At 36.5% G+C, this 19,602-nt stretch overlaps 1 protein-coding gene across 1 annotated transcript in view; it reads right to left on the bottom strand.

The window, feature by feature from the left end:
• Positions 1-11,341, bottom strand: part of LOC127442278 (potassium voltage-gated channel subfamily B member 2-like) — a 29,500-nt gene extending 18,159 nt beyond the window's left edge. Inside the window, exons 1-2 of the mRNA XM_051700168.1 lie at positions 11,052-11,341; positions 3,749-4,415 (exon numbers count right to left, since the gene is read on the bottom strand). Coding sequence (XP_051556128.1) covers positions 3,749-4,324 — 576 coding nt within the window. The 5' untranslated portion in view covers positions 4,325-4,415; positions 11,052-11,341. The remainder of the gene's footprint in view (positions 1-3,748; positions 4,416-11,051) is intronic.
• Between the last annotated feature and the right edge of the window lie 8,261 nt (positions 11,342-19,602).

Raw genomic sequence — 19,602 nt, 5'->3', positions numbered from 1 at the left:
CAACTTTACAGGTCAAATAATACACATGTTTTAACAGAAGACTTAATATAAGTGCTTTAATAAAATTATAAGCTTCACTTTTCTGCCTTTACACCCTCCAAAAATTGGCCCCATTTACTTCCATTGTAAGTGACTCACTGTAACCTTGATTTTTGCTCTTTTATTTTTCTTTTTTTTTTTTTTAAGAAAAGGATGGATGAGTTGAAATAATTTTTTGTGGTAATTAGCATTATGCCACAAATGCTATCGATTGAGCTTAACTTTTATTGAACCCGGAATATTCCTTTAAAATGAAGGAAATTATCTAAAAATCCCAAACAAATTTCGTTTTTGTTTTTTTTAATTTGGGTGATGGATTTGACATATCTCGTTTGTAACAAATATAAACATTACTTACACACACACACACACACACACACACACACACACACACACACACACACACACACACACACACACACACACACACACACACACACACACTATGAAACTTATCAGAGGGTGGCATAAGGCCTTTAGGAAAAGGCTGACTTTTATATTACCTGATTTTATAAATATCTGATAGTGTTGCCAAAAAGTAGGGACACAGCTCTGAAATAATATTTTTTTTAACTCAATTATTTTCTTCTGTCAGGACAAAGTAGTAATGTTCCTTTTAAACATACATATTTATAATTCTATTTTTCTTAAGAGTAATTTTTTTTAACTATAAGAAGGTTAAACTGTAAGAATTATGGTCTAAAAAACAGTTGGTTTTAGGGATAATGAGTGATAATGTAATGTAACTGTTTTAATAAAATAAAAATAAATAACATGAAATGTATATATGTATTTTAAGACCATTGTAGTGATTATCTCTGATAAAGTGGAAACGTTTTCAAAACTAATGACGAGTATTGACGCTGACTACCACACCTGGAGTCGCGAGTTCGAATCCAGGGCATGCTGAGTGACTCCAGCCAGGTCTCTTAAGCAACCAAATTGGCCCGGTTGCTAGGGAGGGTAGAGTCACATGGGGTAACCTCCTCGTGGTCGCTATAATGTGGTTCTTGCTCTTGGTGGGGCACGTGGTGAGTTGTGTGTGGATGCCGCAGAGAATAGCGTGAAGCCGCCACACGTGCTACATCTCTGCTGTAATGTGCTCAACAAGCCATGTGTTAAAATGCGCGGATTGACGGTCTCAGACGCGGAGGCAACTGAGATTTGTCCTCCACCACCTGGATTGAGGCGAGTCACTACGCCATCACGAGGACTTAGAGCGTATTGAGAATTGGGCATTCCAAATTGGGGAGAAAAGGGGAGAAAATAAAAAAAATAATGGTGGGTAAAATGTTTTGTTCCGTGTCTCAAAAATCAGTGAACATAGAGAAAAGTATTATTCTGCCCTGATATGCTATCACCATTCATTTGGGAATACCTCCTCAATAGGCCTGCGGTCATTTCTTGTTCAAAAAGCAGTGTCAGATAACCAAACCACGGAACCCACAGAAGTGAAGGTGGAGGTCAAGGTTAGGAATCATTTGCCATTAATCACACTTCTCACGTCAATTATAGCTGGACCCCTGTAATGCAAAGAGATTCTATCTGTTCTCCCTAAAACACTTACAAACTTTAGAAAGGATTTAAAGTTCCAATTGTTACCTGAAAGTAAACTCCAGATAATTCAAATTGAACTATACTTTGTAATCTAATATGCTGATATTTACTGTGAGCAGATGTCTGCCATGCTATCTAATTAGGCTTGTTGCATTCATGCCAGATCTTTTTAGCTTCATCTCCAACTCTCAACACACTCCTTCCATGAAAAGAGCAGTATGAGAAAAGGAACTTCGTTGAAGGAGATTTCAGGCAATACAAAGCTGCTCCTGCCCTGTGAGAGTAGACATCATAGCCGATAGGTGTAGACTGAATGGATGCTGTGTGTTAGTGCTGACTCATGGAAAGGATTGACTGCCAACAAATCATAGTGGCAATGACTCAACCTTCATCTTCCTCGCTGAGAGCAAAACATGCAACTTCACCTGCCCAGTCCCACTATAGCCAATAATGCTAAAGTAAATCTGTCAAACAAAATGAATCAGAATGAGATGATGTCCCTTGTCCTTTCTGGTCAGGTAACATTTTTAACAAATATGCCCAAGCAAATATGTGTGGTGGAGATGAACGTAGTTAAATTTGATACTTAAAGATGCAGTTAAGTTTGACAATGGGCAGTGTCTATCTATTTGTTCTCTCTACTCTTTTATCTTTTTCCATTTTCCTTTCATTCCTGTCGACTGTTTTTTTTTTCCAGCTCCATTGCATAAGCCATTACCTAGCTTTTACTGACACTGAAGTCAGTGCAAAGTGTAAATTCTGCCATCGTTTCAAATGTTTCACATTCATTGCTTAGAATAAAAGGTCTTCTAAAATACTTAAAAAATGTTTATTACAGATTGTAAGTGAAGAGTTATAGGTAGTTAATCTATAATCAAATTAGAACTATTGATTTTGACCAATGTTATGACTATGTGATTAAGGGATAGCTTTCATGATTGCAATGCTTACAGTATATTTTTATTTTTGCGATATTTACTATTATTATGATGCACAATGCAACTGTTCTACCCTATCTATTCTAACGAGTTTTCTTTTATTAGATGTATTTGTCAAACTATTTGTATTTGTATACATTTATTTAAGACATTTCCCCCCTTAGAGAGTCTCTTTTCTCAAGAGCCAAAGGGCAAGAAATATCCTGTACATTAAAGCCTTTCACTAATGGCTCCTGCCTTTTATTCTGGGAAGTAGGCAATCAGTGCCATTGGGACTGGGCACTGAGTGGAGAAAAGGCCTCTGAGTAGCTGTGAAAAAGCATTTCGATATTCTTAACAACCTTTTATCATGGTATTCTAACAATGTGCAAGAAAATACAAATACTCAAAAAATACTTAAATTCCCTAAATGAGAGCATTGATATTAAAGCATCTTCAGATTTAACAGGCCATAGTCGCCATGTTGCTATTGTGTTATACACTGCAAAAATACTTTGTCAGGTAACTTCAAATGTGTTTCATGTGGCAATATCTAAATTAACTGGTTTTATACAAGTAAAAAAAAAAAAAAATGATCTGACTAAATCAACCTGACAAATGAAGTAAAAAAAAAAAAAAAAACATTTCTATTGGTTAGTTCAAGTACAATTTGTGATAACAACTGGAGGTTACCACTTTTTTGAGGATAGAATGGTTCTTAACAATTTAAAATGTAAGTATATAACTTGAGTGATATGAAAATTAAGTAAGATGTATGCACATCAGCCTCCTATACAAAACCTTACCACATCTGCAAATTAAAGAGCTAGAACAAACATCTTGGATGGACATGGCAGCCAAAATATTTTTTCACTGACGGGCCAAGGCTGTAAATTCTTCCTCTGGTATATGGCAAAAGAGCAAGATTTACCACAAAAAATATGACTCTTGCTTTGTATCACTGATATGTTCAAATACATATGCATAGTCTCACAAATTTACTATCTAAACATGATCCTTGAATTTGCCCCTAGTCATTATACCCCAATTTGATAATCAATCTCAAACAAAATATTTGGACTATCATTCTTCTGATGATCTTTCAATTGTTCAAATTAAACATTCCAAGTAGAAATGTCTTTGACATGATCCTTGTGAGTTATTCTAAATTAGAGTGTGAATACTCCGATATTTGTGCATGGTGCATGTGTGGGTGGGCCATGTGTTTTCCCTACCTTGGCTGCCACAGAAGAACTTGGTTTCTCCAGCAAATCCCAGAGCTTCTGTCTTTTGTCTGGACAGCAGCCTGTGTCCACCTGATCTCCTTCCTTCTCCCTGAGAGTTTCAGCCTCTCTCCTCAGCTCTTCATTCATCTGTTCCTTCTTCTGATGGTATCGCGCCTGGCAGCAAGACTCTAGATAGATCTCGTCAATGCCCCAGTAGTCAAGCTCCTGACCAAAAGACAGAGCACACATCTCTTCCATCATGTGTAGCTTGCCCGTCCGGTAAAAGTTTAAAATTGAGGAAAAGGCACCCGGGTGCCTATCAAAGAAATACTCGTTATCATTTAGACTGTAGTCATCACAGATCTCCATTAAGGTTTCATGGGTGTTACAGTCTCTGAGTTTCCCCAGACGGGTTCGTGGCAGTCGGTCCAGGGTTCTCCATAGCACCTCATGGACCAATCCTCCCACATTGATCCGGACTCTTCTGGATCTGGCTTTTGTCCGGATAATGTCGATGGGTTCTGGCGGGAGTGAGCCCTGTGGCCTTGAGACCCTCTGAGCCCCAAAGTTCGCCCTCTCAGCCATGACTGCTGCTACTTGAATGTTATGCTACTTAAGATGCCAGCTAGGAGTACTATGGTGAACACACCTCAGACAAGGCCCTCCATGGTTCTACCTGAAAATGAAAGCCAATACAGGAAGTCATATCAGGTAATTGAAAAATTACTCTATTTTGAACAGCTCACAGCAAAAAAAAACAACATATGATCAGACTAAAAGTGTCTAAAAACACTGTAAAACTAACCAACAATATATTTAAAATATTATTTAAGGGATTAAATGCATTTAAAACTCCATTAATATAATCAGGGCTCGAGTTGAAGGGGGCTGCGAAGGGATGGCATCCCCCTTGTAAAATAAGAAGGTAAATCATTAGCAAAACTCGAGAGCTATCTTATTTGGATTTGAGAACTTATACAATAAATATGTGTACTCGTAAGTTGAAATTTACACTCACAGCACCGATGTGAAAACTTGTAAAATAATATTTTTTAAGTTGAATGTTGCAATCTGCACTCACAGAAAATAAATCAAAGCTTGTGTTTTGCATTCATACTTGCAGACAAGTAGTCACAAATGTGTAAAATGACATTCACATAAACACAACTACAGACACAAACTTGTATTACACATTACCTTTTGTACTTTCATGCATTTTCGCAGTACAACCACAAATCGGCACTTACAACCTCTCAAATCTGGCACTGCAACTTTAAATCTTCACGCCTTAACTTTTGCAACTACTTTTGTGAAAAAACCTGTTGCAAAACTCATTTGTGCACTTGTAAAATCCTGATGAGAGAGCAAGACCAGTGGCGGGGGAGGGCAATGAAGTCGTTTTATTGGTTGATGCCTACCAATTGAATGCCATCGGTGTGGATCGTGTTAACTGGGGATATGCGCGTGCATGTGAATAATTTCACTTGCACTTTTCAGCAGATTCGTTCAGTGTGAATTGCAAAGAAAAGACGTTTTGCACATTAAAAAACAATGCTGGTATCATTATCAACCCGCTTTGTTTCATCGATGTCTGGACTAAGGAATTTGACACAATTTAAGAGTGATTTTAACAGTTTCACAGGGTAACATCCGGTTTCCCATGTTAACGTGGGACATTGGTTAAAATGGAAACTGCCGAATACACTTGACAGAGCAGTAAATCGTAAGTGGAATTATTTTATTTGCAACATAAAAGCATCATAGGCTGATATGTGTCAATAATATACTTTCAATTGCCTTTATTTCTTTATAATGAATAATAACTTGATTAACCTGAAAATCAACAAAGTGACAGATCTAACAGAGCTGGGATGCTGGTCCAGTGGTTAGCTTACTGGCAGTACATTTAGTGACCTAGGTTCAAATCCAAGTCAGACAGGATGCATTTGTAGCTTTGCTGCAGATTTTGATGTATTTTTAACATATATAATGAAAACAATTTTGTAAAACACACATACACAGAAAAACTGTGTATAAAAGTGTCAATCAAAATTGTAACTGAATCTGACAACCAGCAATTATAGTATAATCTATTGATTTTTCTGAGAATGCTTGAATTATTGAGAAAAAATAAAATAAATATGAACTACATTTTCCATACATAGTTAAGAGGCTTTTTAAAATTGTCCAATTTAAGATTGAAAATCACATCTTTTGCCAAACAAACAGAATTATTAATTTTCTGAAGAAAAAAGAGTTTATTCTCATTTATTCTCACCCATTGGTCAATTTAGCATTTGTGCTTGCTCTCCACAACAACAACAAAAAAAAATGCCCTGTTCTGAAAGATCATCTTTTGGCAGTGTCATGGGTAGTTATAAACATACAACATTGTTATGCACATGATCTTTGAAAATGTAAAGGATGCTGTTATAACAATGTAAATATAAAATACAGATGTTCACAGTGGATTTGAACCCAGATCAATATGAATGTTTAGCAGACACGCTACCACTAGTCCAACGGAACAAACGAAAAGAGATCATTTTATCAAGATATTATTTTTCAAAAATAAATACATGTAATTTATGTGTATAGATCAATTATTAAGACATTTCAGCCTATGATGCTATAATTTTGCAAATAAAAGAATTCCATTTACGATTTACTGCTCTGACTAGTGTAATTGCAAGTTCCCATTCAAACCAATGTTCCACGTTAACATACGTAGGTAACCATGTTACCCTGTGAAACTGTTAATATCCCTCTTAATCATGCTATCTGGCAACATTTTGAGTGCACGAGCTCTCTCTCCACTGCGAAAAGACACCTGTTTTCTGAAAACACTGGCAAACAGGTATGTCGGAGTTTAGAGATGGGTTGATTTGTCCTTCCTAGTGTTCACATGAAAGTTACGCCACTGAAGGTAATGCAAGCTTTCAAAAGTTTCGCGGCCTTTCAAAAATGGCCAAGAGAACAGTAATAGGAAAACTTTTGTCTTTCTTTAAAAACAAAAGGAGAACAGAATGTAAGATACTGCTATGACAAGTGTACAGTTTCAGCGAATTCATGTTTTTAACTCAAACAATTTCAGGGTTTCACCCATAAAACACTTTTGTGTGTTGAACAATTATTCTACACCACTGTTTATGCATCCTTCATAAAAACAGCCCAAACTTCTTTTATACTAGTTCAGCTATTGGAGTAGAAAGAAATGTGTGTCTGTGACAGTGAGCGAGCGATCTAGAAAAACAAAACAAAAATTTTTTTTATGATCATAACGTGGATTCTTTTCACAAGATTCATCATAAAACACAATAACAGAGGGTAACAGGTGCATATTATGGCCATGTGTTCTAGGGATCAATGAAGTGACGCTCATTTTTGTCCAGATCTATTAAATTACATAAATAGATAAAAAACGCAATTCACACAAACCATTTACTTAAATACACCTCTTCTATGATGAGCATTTTCAATTTCTGACTTTAAAGTCATATTGATATTTTTTCTGGGGCTTAAAAGTGAAAAATGTCATGTGGTGTCGAGAGGCACAATCTCATTAAAAGCTGAAATTCATGAAAAAAAAATGATGGCATGACTAGTGCAGAATAATATTTTATTATTATTTCTTTAAGCAGTGAAACAATTGTGTTTTAAAATATGATTCATATTTAAAAATGCTTTTGTCCACCACATCAAAGTCGTAACATGTAGGTAGCCATTTTGTTGTTTATGTTGACCATAAAAACCATAAAACAGAGCGGATGCCTTTAGACCCTCAAGACTGAGCACGAAGTTTTAAAAAACATCTGATATTTATTTTGATATTTTTATGAAAGGGCACATTTTGTTCAAGTCATGTGTTGTAACCCTCAGAAAACTTGATATTTTTGAGTCAAAAATTCATAATATTTTTATTAAAAGAAAAATTTACCTTGAAAAATTAGTTTGAAAACCTTTTGGAAATTAATGATTAAGTTAATTAAACTCTCATGTATTCAAGGTGCAAAGAAAGTATTTATTATACTTTTTACTTGATGGTTACACTCAGGGGCAGACTGATCCACAGCAAAATTTCTGCATATTGCAGCCCCCTTCGGCATATCGCGGTGCCGTTTTGCGGCCCTCTTCAGCCAGTCGTGACCCATTTTGTATAGAGCTGCGTTCACACTGCCAGCGACTTTGTCGCTAGTGGTGTGTATGGAGAGTCCTTTCCTCCATCTTTCCGTCACTGCAGGAGCTGAGAGAGAGAAGGATCACGTGAGCTCTACCGTCTTCCCTTGTATTGGCTGTTGCTCCCGAAAGTCGCTCTTCATTTGCATAAAGTTAAACATTTCTCAACTTTGTTGAGTTGCTGGACACACCCACATCCGGTTGCCAACGGTCGCTGTCGCTCATGTCACCGGAAGTCGCCAGCTCTCATTGAAAATGAATGAGATGTGGTTGTTTTGTCGCTGCGTGTCGCTGGCAGTGTGAACGCAGCTTAACATGGCGGCCCGTTTCAGCTTATCGCCACCCGTTCCCACTGGGAAAAGTCCCGGTTTGCCCTATGGCCAGTAAGCCCCTGGTTACACCACTTGACAATTTAAAAGTTTTAAATATTTTGGTAAAAAATGCTATAAAGGTTTTTTAGAAATGTATGAAACCAAATTGGACACAAAGATTACATTTCTGAGAACTTGACAAGTGTTCTTAACTTGATTTTTAAATATTTCTTATTTTTAACACCTTGGACAACCTTGGACTCTTTGACGACCCCTTGATTATTTTTTACAATTCAACCACTGAATATAATTACCTTATTTTATGCTCAAAAAAATGTATGAACCAATATACACTGCCTGGCCAAAAAAAATTATTGGATCATTAATGCAGTGATTAAAATGTTTCAGCTGGCGACAATTATTTTATCCCTAACTGATGCAGTGTGTAGCTTCTCATTTCTCATGTCGGAAGATGTGTCCCATGGTCGTGGAAAAGACGTTACTGTGTTTCAGAAGGGGCAAATTATTGGCCTGCATCAAGCAAAGAAACAACTAAGTAGATTGCTGAAATCTCTGGAATTGGGTTAAGAATTGTCCAACTCTTTATTAAAACTTGGAAGGATTGTGGTGAACCATCAGCTTCATGGAAGAAATATAGTCAGAAAAAATCTTGAATGATCATGATCGGAGATCACTTAAACGCTTGGTGAAGTCACATCGTAAAAAATCGACAGCAGAACTCACGGCTATGTTTAATAGTGAAAGTAAGAGCATTTCCACACACACAATGCAACAAAAATTTACAGGATTGGGACTAAACAACTGTGTGGCCACAAGAAAGCCACTTGTTAGTGAGGCTAATCTGAAAAAATGACCTGAGTTTGCTAGGGAGCATAAAGATTGGACTGTGGAGTAATGGAAAAAGGTCATGTGGTCTGATGAGTCTAGATTTACCCTATTCCAAAGTGGCATGTCAGGGTAGGAAGGGAAGTGCAAGAAACGATGCTCCCATCATGCATAGTGCCCACTGTACAAGCCTCTGGAGGCAGTGTTATGATCTGGGCTTGCTTTAATTGGTCAGGTCTAGGCTTAGCAACGTTGTGCGGCAATAAAATGAAATCAGCTGACTACCTGAATGTACTGAATGACTAGGTTATCCCATCAATGGATTTTTTTCTTCCTTGACGGCACCGGCATATTCCAGGACGACAATGCCAAGATTAATCCAGCTCAAATTGTGAAAGAGTGGTTCATGGCGCATGAGGAATCATTTTCACACATGAATTGGCCACCACAGAGTCCTGACCTTGACCCCATTGAAAGTCTTTGGGATGTGCTGGAGAAGACTTTACGGAGTAGTTAGACACTTCCGTCATCAATACAAGATCTTGGCCAAAAATTAATGCAACTCTGGATGGAAATAAATGTTGTGACGTTGCATAAGATTGTCGAAAAAATGCCACAACCAATGTGCGCCATAATCAAAGCTAAAGGCGGTCCAACAAAATATTATAGTATGTGACTTTCTTTTGGCCAGGCAGTGCACTTTGCAGGCTATTACCAGCCTGCATAGCACACAGTTTTAGTAGGGAGAAGATTATGCAATGAGGCATCTTATCAAGGGCTCTACATTTTAATACAAGTTCTACTACAATGGCATTGTGAATCATAATGTAAATACACAAGTCTACAAAGGTCCCGTTGTCGTGCTTAAATGTCAAGCTATACTTTTGTCTCTGAGGACAGACGGTAATGCGATTGAGTATTTAAGAATGTCATGATGGTAAATCCCTGTAGGACTATTTAGCGGGCTTCTATTTCCCGCTCCTAAAAGTCTTCGTAACAGCCGGCTATTTAAAACTTCCAACCAGAAGGGAAACTATACAGGCCAACATTTCAAAATGGTACAGCGCTGCGATATATCAGAAACGATTGTCCTGTTGTGTAGGCTTCTTTTCATTGCGTTAACTCCCCGCCATAGCCGATACATCCGCAGATTTATGCATTATCCCCCACAAGGTTAAGTTGGTATGTCCTAGTTGTAACTCACTCTGTAAATTACAGTTACTGAGGAAAAATCAACTAAACAACCACTGTCAAAGAGCTACAGTCAAATTAGAAAACAAACATACGCACTATAGTGTGAGAACGTTAACGTTAATCGTTTGTAGTTGACGAGAAAGGACAGATTAGAGCTGTGAGGGAATACCAGGGTCATCCTCATAAATGAAATAGCCTATTTTATAAACATTTTATATAAAAATATTAGTTAACTCCATGTAAACTTTTTTTTATTTTTATTTTATTTTTATTTTAAGTTGTTGAGAGAAATTTATCACAGACTAATCTTTACTTTTGTGTGCACCTGGTTATGGGCAGTTGATCTAGGGGGCCGTTCACACCGAACGCGCCATTGCGCCAAAAAAAACAAAAAAAACAACAACAACCAACCAACCAACCAAACAAACAAACAAACAAACAAAACAAGAGCGCACGTGTCTCGAGTGTGTCTTTTAAAAAAATTAAGTTCTTTTTAACTTGACATTGCGTATAAAAACGCAGCGCAATGCAGTCCGTCAAGCGCATGTTTACATTTGAGAGCGGACGCAAAAACAAATTCGGTGTGAACAGCCCTTTGCTGGCACACACTTTACGTTGAAAGCAGCAGAACCGCATCTCTCTGGCATGTCCGTGGCGTTTTCTGTGCTTTATGAAAACAAGTTCAATCTTACGCACAACTATCTAGGCGACCTCCGGTTCACTCCGCGATGTATTGCCAGGGAAATAAATAGATTTTAAAGCTAACAAATACAATGAGATCTTACCTTCCCGCCGTTCACCGCTTCTTCCTTTACCTCTAAACCCCAAAACGAAGTAAATTACCCCCTTATTTCCCCCGCCATCCGATTAGGGGAGATAGGTGTCAGTTGTACCCATGTTAAAAGGGCAGTCGTTCTTCTTCATTTTGAGTCTCACAAACACCTCGTGCAAATTAAGCAGCAAAAAGCTGAGTAGTAGAAATGCAACTGGATTATTCTCGCCACGAAGCCATGATAAAGTGTTACAATACAAACTCTGCGTATATAAGGAACGTCACACTGAGCGCATCGACTGAGTAGAGTGTTTGCCCCGCGCGCTGCACCATAGCCCAGAGTTTAAGCCTAATTGGATTGAGCTGTACATCACCAAGGATAGCAGCAGCAGCATCAGATCCCTCCGTCCCATACAAGAATCAGTGTCAGTGATCTCTAGCTCTCTAACATAGCTAGTTCAAATGAGGTTGGTACATGACAATGGAACACGCTGATGTCCATATAAGGGACTAGCTTAAAGTTAACAACAATAAGCAAATCAAGAAACTTTTTAAAGAGGGTATTCTCTTAACTAATCTAATCAGGGATGGTAACTGAAAAGATTGCAAGATTTAGGCAAGACTGTGAGAGAGTTGGTATCAGCATGTGCCTTGTCCCTAAAAGAGTAAACCCCACACAAAACTCCATCATTTTGACATTCAAATCTTAAGATCTTTCACACTGACCAAAGAGGTTTCAAAAACTTCACATTTCAGAGTTGCACACAGCAAATCTTTTGAGGTGTTAAGCACAAGACAACCAGGAGTATTCCATGTTCCTGGTAACTGTGTGATGCTGTGATGTTGTTGACCACTGGAGGAGGAAGTGATCCTTCTTCCTTTTCTGCACTTACTCGACACCCACCACCACCCCAAATCCCTACACTGTTCTCAGCACTCCTTCCTGTCAGCTTTAACTGAGCGGGACAATTATTCCTTTGGGATCTAGGCCTATGTAGTAAGGTGACCAGATTTCTGAAATGAAAAACAGGGGCATTTCAAGTTCAGTGTTCAATAGGTCATTGAAATGTCATGTTACTTAACTAAAAAAAGGGGACAAAACGGATTTTATGTATTTTGACCATGGTGAATGTGGTAATGTGCTGAACTATGTACTGTAAGAAATGATTTTGGGTAAACTTAAAAAAACAAAAAACAAAAAGGTAAGTAACCAGGTTGCCTTAAAATTTTGAGTTCATTTAAAATCAAATTTGATAATAAAATAAATAAATAATAATTTGAATAAAAAGGTCAGTAAACTAACAATTAGTAAAACTATATCAGCACATTGCCATTGTGCCATTAGTTTAGTCAATAAAAACACACTTTCTTATGGTATCTGAACAAATTAGTAAATCAAAGCTGATCTGGCAAAAATATAAAGTTAACAAATCATGGATATATATATATATATATATATATATATATATATATATATATATATATATATATATATATATATTACAGTGTGGCGTATCATGCTCTATTGAAAACTAGCCGATGTCTCAATGAATTTCAAAAACAGAGGTAAATTTGATCATTTCTGTTTCATCTTCAATGAGTTCATTGTTTTCTATACTGTACAGATGACATTGTGGCATAAAAGTGAACTAAACAAACATGTATAAACAATGAGGAACTATTACAGCTGACTCCACAACACAGGGGTCCTGCCCTTTGAGCATCTTCATCATTTCATGGAATACAGTGAAGAATGTAAACATTTAGCATCTAAAACATATTTTATCATATGACACAAAGATATTCAATATTGTATAATATTGATAATAATAATGATCATAACACTATTTTACTTAACTGTTTGCATTTCTCATATGGACCTGTTTTTCTTAATTGCATGTGCACTCAGTACGTTTTTTCTCATTTATAAAGATTTACTTCTAAATAAATGAAAAGTAATGTTGAAACCAATGTCTAAAATCATGACCACTCACATTAAAATGAAGACTCTGGTCAAATCAGTAACCTTATAAAAGCTGTTTTATTCTACATGGAGAGGGTCCGCACATGGGGGCTGCTATGTTAGAATCACATGACCAGCCAAATACTACTCGCTTAATCTCAGTAACCGTCCTGTTATTTGACACTGTCACTCAGGGATTTAATTAAATCTGGCTGGCTGTGAATAGTGAATTTCTATAATGGCATCAAAAACTGAAAACTATTGAGTTTGAATGATGCTGCATCCAAGCCGCTAGGTGTCAGTGTAAGTCTAAGACAATGTGAACAAAAACTTACTAACTGCACCTTTCATTACCACCCTTTATTTTGATTAAGTCTTATTCATTATGGTGGTCCTTTTCAGTCACTTGTTTCCCTGCAAGGCACAATGTACACTATGCTGTTATGTACTGACTAACTGTACAGTTCTTTGCAGATATTTTATTATACATTTGTATTTATTTTTCCATGTTAATGTCATATTCTTATTTTAAATTTATTTTGGGTATATGTTAATTGAACAAATGAGCAAATATGTGAGAAGGCTCTTTCTTTAGTCAGTGTGTGAATATTACTAGCGCGGGAGGGAGGAAAACAGGGTGGTGGGCCGATAGCACTTATATACACAACACACACTGATTAAAGATAAAATTATTGATTTTATTTGTTCATCCGCGGGGTTTTATTTTAATTAATTTTCACCAGAATGTTATAGTTTGTGCAGGAATTCCTGCATTATGAAGGCCAAACTTTCAGCAATACAATCCAGCACCAAATTCAGAACCTGTTTAAAATACATAACAATATAACTGTTAGTATGTGCCTTACTTTGAACCTTATAACAATGATGATAATTCTCTTCAATTGCCTGGTCCAGTTCTTAATGGCAAAACAGGCCCAACCAAGTAATCAGTAAAGGAAGATGAATGAATTGAAGCTGCTATAGCGAGCAGCCCCCTCTGTTGGTCAAAATAAACAGCACATGGTAGGGTTTGCTGCTCAGGCTTTCTTGCAATGTAATATTTCACTATGAACGCTGTCTTGAATGCTCGGAAAAAATGGGGACATTTCCGGGGAGAGCTCCAGTCGGGGACAGGCCACCAAAAACCGGGACTGTCCCCGGAAAACGGGGACGTCTGGTTACCCTAGTAGTTGTCAACAGAGAGCTGTGCCCCCCCCCCCTCTTTCTCTCTCTCTCTCTCTCTCTTTTTTTCTCTGATACTGGATCTATTAAAACTCGTAAATGTGACAAATTCATTACAAATACAGGATGGCAAATCAAATACTCACAGCAAAGTCAGTTGCAAAATTTTGAGGAGTCATGCTCAGACAGAAGCAGACAGTCATTCAACTCCCCTTCTATTCGTGCATTTATTGTTCTCAATGTCTGATAAAAAATAATATAGGAGAGGCTTGACTAGTCGTCACTTTTTACTCTCAGGGTGGTTTACCTTTGAACGTCAATTTCTGTATAGGCACATACACTATTTTGGGGCATATTGTCACATTGTATGGAATAAGTTGTCACTATGGGAACATGCCATTAAGGGGGCAGTTCACCAAAAATTGAAAATTCTCTCATCATTTACTAACCCTCATGCCATCCCAGATGTTCATGACTTTCTTTCTTCTGCTGAACACAAACAAAGATTTTTAGATGAATATGTCAGTTATGTAGGTCCTCACAATGCAAGTGAATGGGTACCAACATTCAGAAGTTCCAAACACACATAAAGGCAGTATAAAAGTAATCCATACAACTCCAGTGGTTAAATCCATATCTTCAGAAGCACTATGATAAGTGTGGGTGAGAAACAGATCAGTATTTAAGACCTTTTTTACTATAAATTCTCCTCCCTGCCCAGCAGGTGGTGATATGCACAAAGAATGTGAATCAACAAAAACAAAAGAAGAATGTGAAAGTGAAAGTGGAGATTGATAGTAAAAAAGGACTTAAATATTGATCTGTTTCTCACCCACACTTATATTGCTTCTGAAGATATGGATTTCACCACTGAAACCTTATAGAGTTTTATGCTGCATTTATCTGCTTTTAGGATCTCCAAAGTTCTGACCACCATTCACTTGCATTGTATGGACCTACAGAGCTGAAATATTCTTTTAAAAATCTTTGGTTGTGTTCAGCAGAAGAAAGAAACTCATGCACATCTTGAATGGCATGAGGGTGAGTAAATGATGGGAACATTTTCATTTTTGGGTGAAATATCCCATTATGGGTTTTCCAGCACAATTTAAAAAGTAAAAAATAAAATAACAGGAAAGGTAGTATACAAAACATGAAACTTTTGTTTTTGGCAGGCATACATTGTAATTCATAAATTGCATACAATTCCAACATATAAAACACGTGACAACTCCCCCTACCTGACTTTAATTGAAAAAAAATAAAAAAATAAAAAAAAACTTGTCCTATGAACAGGGTTAAACTTAGTTAAAATAAACCTTTATAATACAGTTGACCCATTGCTTGCCCTGAGCCCTGACAACTTCCTTGTGAGAAAAAGTAGTCCCGGTCTCTCCTAACTGAAGAACTGAAATTACTCTTTCTATGAGCCCATGGAAGGAAGAAGTCCATTTGATTTTGTCCTTTCTTCTGTTTAAAGAAAACACCACTGTCACTGAATGTGCAATTAAGGTCATTGTTTCAACTAACTGGGTCACTTTTTGTCCGAAATATTGAATATTGGATTAAACATGGCCAGTCATCTCAGACTTCAAAGTTGTTAGTGACAGGTTGGCACTTGGTACTACTCTAAATTTTACCACAAATGGCACTGGAACAAAATCTTCAGACAGATGATAACTGTTTGTCTGGTCTCAGTGGTCTCAGTCACTCCCTCTTATGAGTGCTCCACTCTCAAACTGTACATCAGGGATGCACCAATTCATTAAAAAAAATATACAAGGACAGCATAATGTCTTGGGTGTTGATTCTGATAAAATATACAGACAAGCTTAATGTAATTGCAACTATGAACCCCCCTGAGGTTGTGAGATTTCACTCAAAGCTCTCACACAAACGAGACTGTGAAAGAATACCAGAGATTAGGCGGAGTAAGTCAACACCATCCAGTCTCTGAAGAGAGAGGAGGAGAGTGTTGTTGGTTAGAGCAAGATGAGTCAGCACTCGATATTATCATTGAAACATATGATGGAAACATCAACTAAATATATGGTACATAAATGCAGCACTGTATATTCACCATGTAAATATGTATGTGCAAAATGTTTTGAAATTTGTTTGTTTGTCTGTCATACAACTATTTATAAAGTTAGGTATGTCATATAGGCTTATATGTACTGCCATAAATCAATATATAAATATTTGTCATTATCTAGATCTGAATAGGCCTATCTGGTTCTTTTGGATCTGGAAATTTTAAGCCCATACTTAGCGCAGATGTTTCCATGTAAAATCCCAATGACACTGTTGTGCTGGTCATGGTAGACTGTTTTTGCCAGCATCGTGCTATTAGATTCTGCATTTTCTCCAGAGCTTTCTTGCGCAGTTTGTTGCTTGGGATTTTCTGTCCTCCTTGGATCTCTATTGATCAAGAACTGATTGCTTGATTACTGGGTGGAGGGTGAGATATTTTTAAATAAAGACATTTTCTGATTCATCAATGTGTTAAAAATATCTAAAATCTGCAATATTTTTTTATTTTTATTTTATTTTTTTTAATTTGTAGGTGTAACAGAAAAAAATACAATAATTTGATATAAATCTCCACTTTTGACCAGCCCCGACCAGTAGGTGGCGATATGCATGAAGAATGCAGATCGCCAAAAGCAAAAGAAGAATTTGAAAGTGGAGATTGATAGTAAAAAAAAGACTTAAATATTGATCTGTTTTTCACTCACACCTATCATGTCACTTCTGAAGATATAGATATAACCACTAGAGTTATATGGATTACTTTTATTCTGACTTTATATGCTTTGTGGAGATTCAAAGCTTTGGTCACCATTCACTTGCATTGCATGGACCTACAGAGCTGAGATATTCTTCTAAAAATATTTGTTTGTGTTCTGCAGAAGAAATAAAGTCACACATCTAGGATAGCATGAGGGTTTGTAAATAATGAAATAATTTTCATTTTTGGGTGAACTATACCTTTAATTTAGTTAAACATTACACAATCAATTTGATGGAATTTTGTTATGAAAATAAAATGAATCTCAAAAATAGACTTTATAACAATATATATATATATATATATATACACTGTATATATCGCAAGCTGCGATGCACTGTGTGTTCTGACACATTTCTATCATGGCCAGCATTACGTTTTTCAGCAGTTTGTGCTACAGTAGCTCTTCTGTGGGATCGGACCAGACAGGCTTGCCTTTGCTCCCCACGCGCATCAATGAGCCTTGGGCGCCCATGACCCTGTCGCCGGTTCACCGGTTGTCCTTCCTTGGACCACTTTTGGTAGGTACTAACCACTGCATACCGGGAACACCCCACAAGACCTGCCGTTTTGGAGATGCTCTGACCCAGTCGTCTAGCCATCACAATTTGTCCCTTGTCAAATTCGCTCAGATCCATACGCTTGGCCATTTTTCCTTCTTCCAACACATGAAATTCAAGAACTGACTGTATATATATATATATATATATATATACAGTCAGTTCTTGAATTTCATATATATTTCAATATATATTGTAACAATATATAACATAACACTCCAAAGCGTCAAGTAACCAGCTATTGAAAAGCTTTATAATGTTTTGTTTTTTTTATCTTCAGCATAATGAAGCATCTAAACTATATTTGTAATGCAAATACAATTACAAATACAAACTGTATTTGTAATGTCTTCAAAAAATGGCTAAAAACACATCTTTTCCATGAGCACTTAACCAGTCACTAAAAAAATAAAAAGGATTCTTGTTGCACTTTAATCTGTTTTGAATGCTATTCTGATGCTAGTGAAACCTTGTAATACGGCACTTTTCACACCACTGTCTCCTTAAGATGATTTGCTTATGTTTTCCTCTTATGTAAGTCGCTTTGGATAAAAGCATCTGCCAAATGAATAAATGTAAATGTAAATGTAAATTTGTATTTGAACTGTGTGTATCATGAGAGGGAAATTGCATCATATGCAATCTGTCTGTTGCTATGTGAGCAACTCTATCAATCCTTTCATTGTGTCTATAATTTATTTTATCTTTGGCAGAATCTTTGGTACTTCTGTTAGACATCCAATATGTGCTTTAAAAATAAAAAGTGTTTTATGGCTTAGTGTACCTAAGTAATGCAAACATATTTATGCAACTAAATATCAAAGGCTCGAATTAGATTAGCCCTGTTATGAACTGTTTGCCTGATCAAACAGTTATAAACCTCATATGATTAGTTAGTTCTGCTCCAAACTAATGATCATGATGATTGTATGTCTAGTCTGAAATTTAACAATACTTTGTAGCAAAAACAAGCACTTCTTAAATTGTACGTAAAACAGATCACACAACATAAGAATATAACAGTGACTATAGGTTTTGTAGTATTAAGCATGCAGGCACTACTATATTGTAAAGCCAGGGATGCTTTAGTCAGTCCCATTGGTTGTAAATAATTCTCTTTATGAGTACATGAGCGGACATGACTCATAAACAAAACTAGGGGATTGCGCTGTATAGTACCCACAGGAAATGATCTTAGACCCAGTATGACCACTCTGATAGTAACATGTAGCCTTTTAACAGTTAAATTCTCGACTGATACTCTCACTTCTCGCAAGTAATGCTGCATTTGTATTGAATTAACTGAAAGTAAGACGGATAAAATAAATGAAATATAATTATTGTAAATTATACAATAGCACAATTATGTAATTTCATACATAAAACATCATAAAGTGACAGCTAGCGAAACGTGATTCTCTGCATCCATAACCCCATATTTTTGCTCATTTCTAAGTGGACTGTAAGTCTCATTAGGTAATGAGGAGCTGGCTGGTTGCTCTCTCTCTCTCTCTCTCTCTCTCTCTCTCTCTCTCTAAGTGAAACATTGTAATCTGATAGCCTGGACACATCTCAAGACACTATAAAAACCCCCTCACTAATAGCAAAAACCCACACACAAGCCAATATTGAGGAGATTCCAAATGGGTAAGAATGGACTTCACTAAAAGCCTAGCCAAGTTCTTTCACTGATCTTTTTATGATGTTGTTGTGTCTTTAAATTACTGTTTTCTTGTTTGCAGCTCTGATGTTCAGTTGTATTTGAGAAAGGCTAATAGGTAACACTTTACAAAAAGATTGTATATGCTAACATTAGTTAACGCAATAGTTACCATGAACTAACAATGAACAATATATTTTTATAGCAGTTATTAATCTTTGAGAATGTTAGTTTAAAAAACTACAATTGTTCATTGTTACTTTAAAGTCCATAAACTAATGTTAATGAACATAACCTTAATTCAAAGTGTTTACAACTAATATATGAAATAACAGATACATGAAATATAATTTTCTGATGTTTTTCTTGGTAATCTAGCAGGATGAATTAAATAAAAAAAGTGCAGAA

The sequence above is a fragment of the Myxocyprinus asiaticus genome, chromosome 6 (genome assembly GCF_019703515.2).
Source record: "Myxocyprinus asiaticus isolate MX2 ecotype Aquarium Trade chromosome 6, UBuf_Myxa_2, whole genome shotgun sequence".
Lineage (NCBI taxonomy): Eukaryota > Metazoa > Chordata > Actinopteri > Cypriniformes > Catostomidae > Myxocyprinus > Myxocyprinus asiaticus.
Note: the sequence above shows the minus strand (reverse complement) of the source record. Positions and strands in the feature narration are given on the sequence as shown.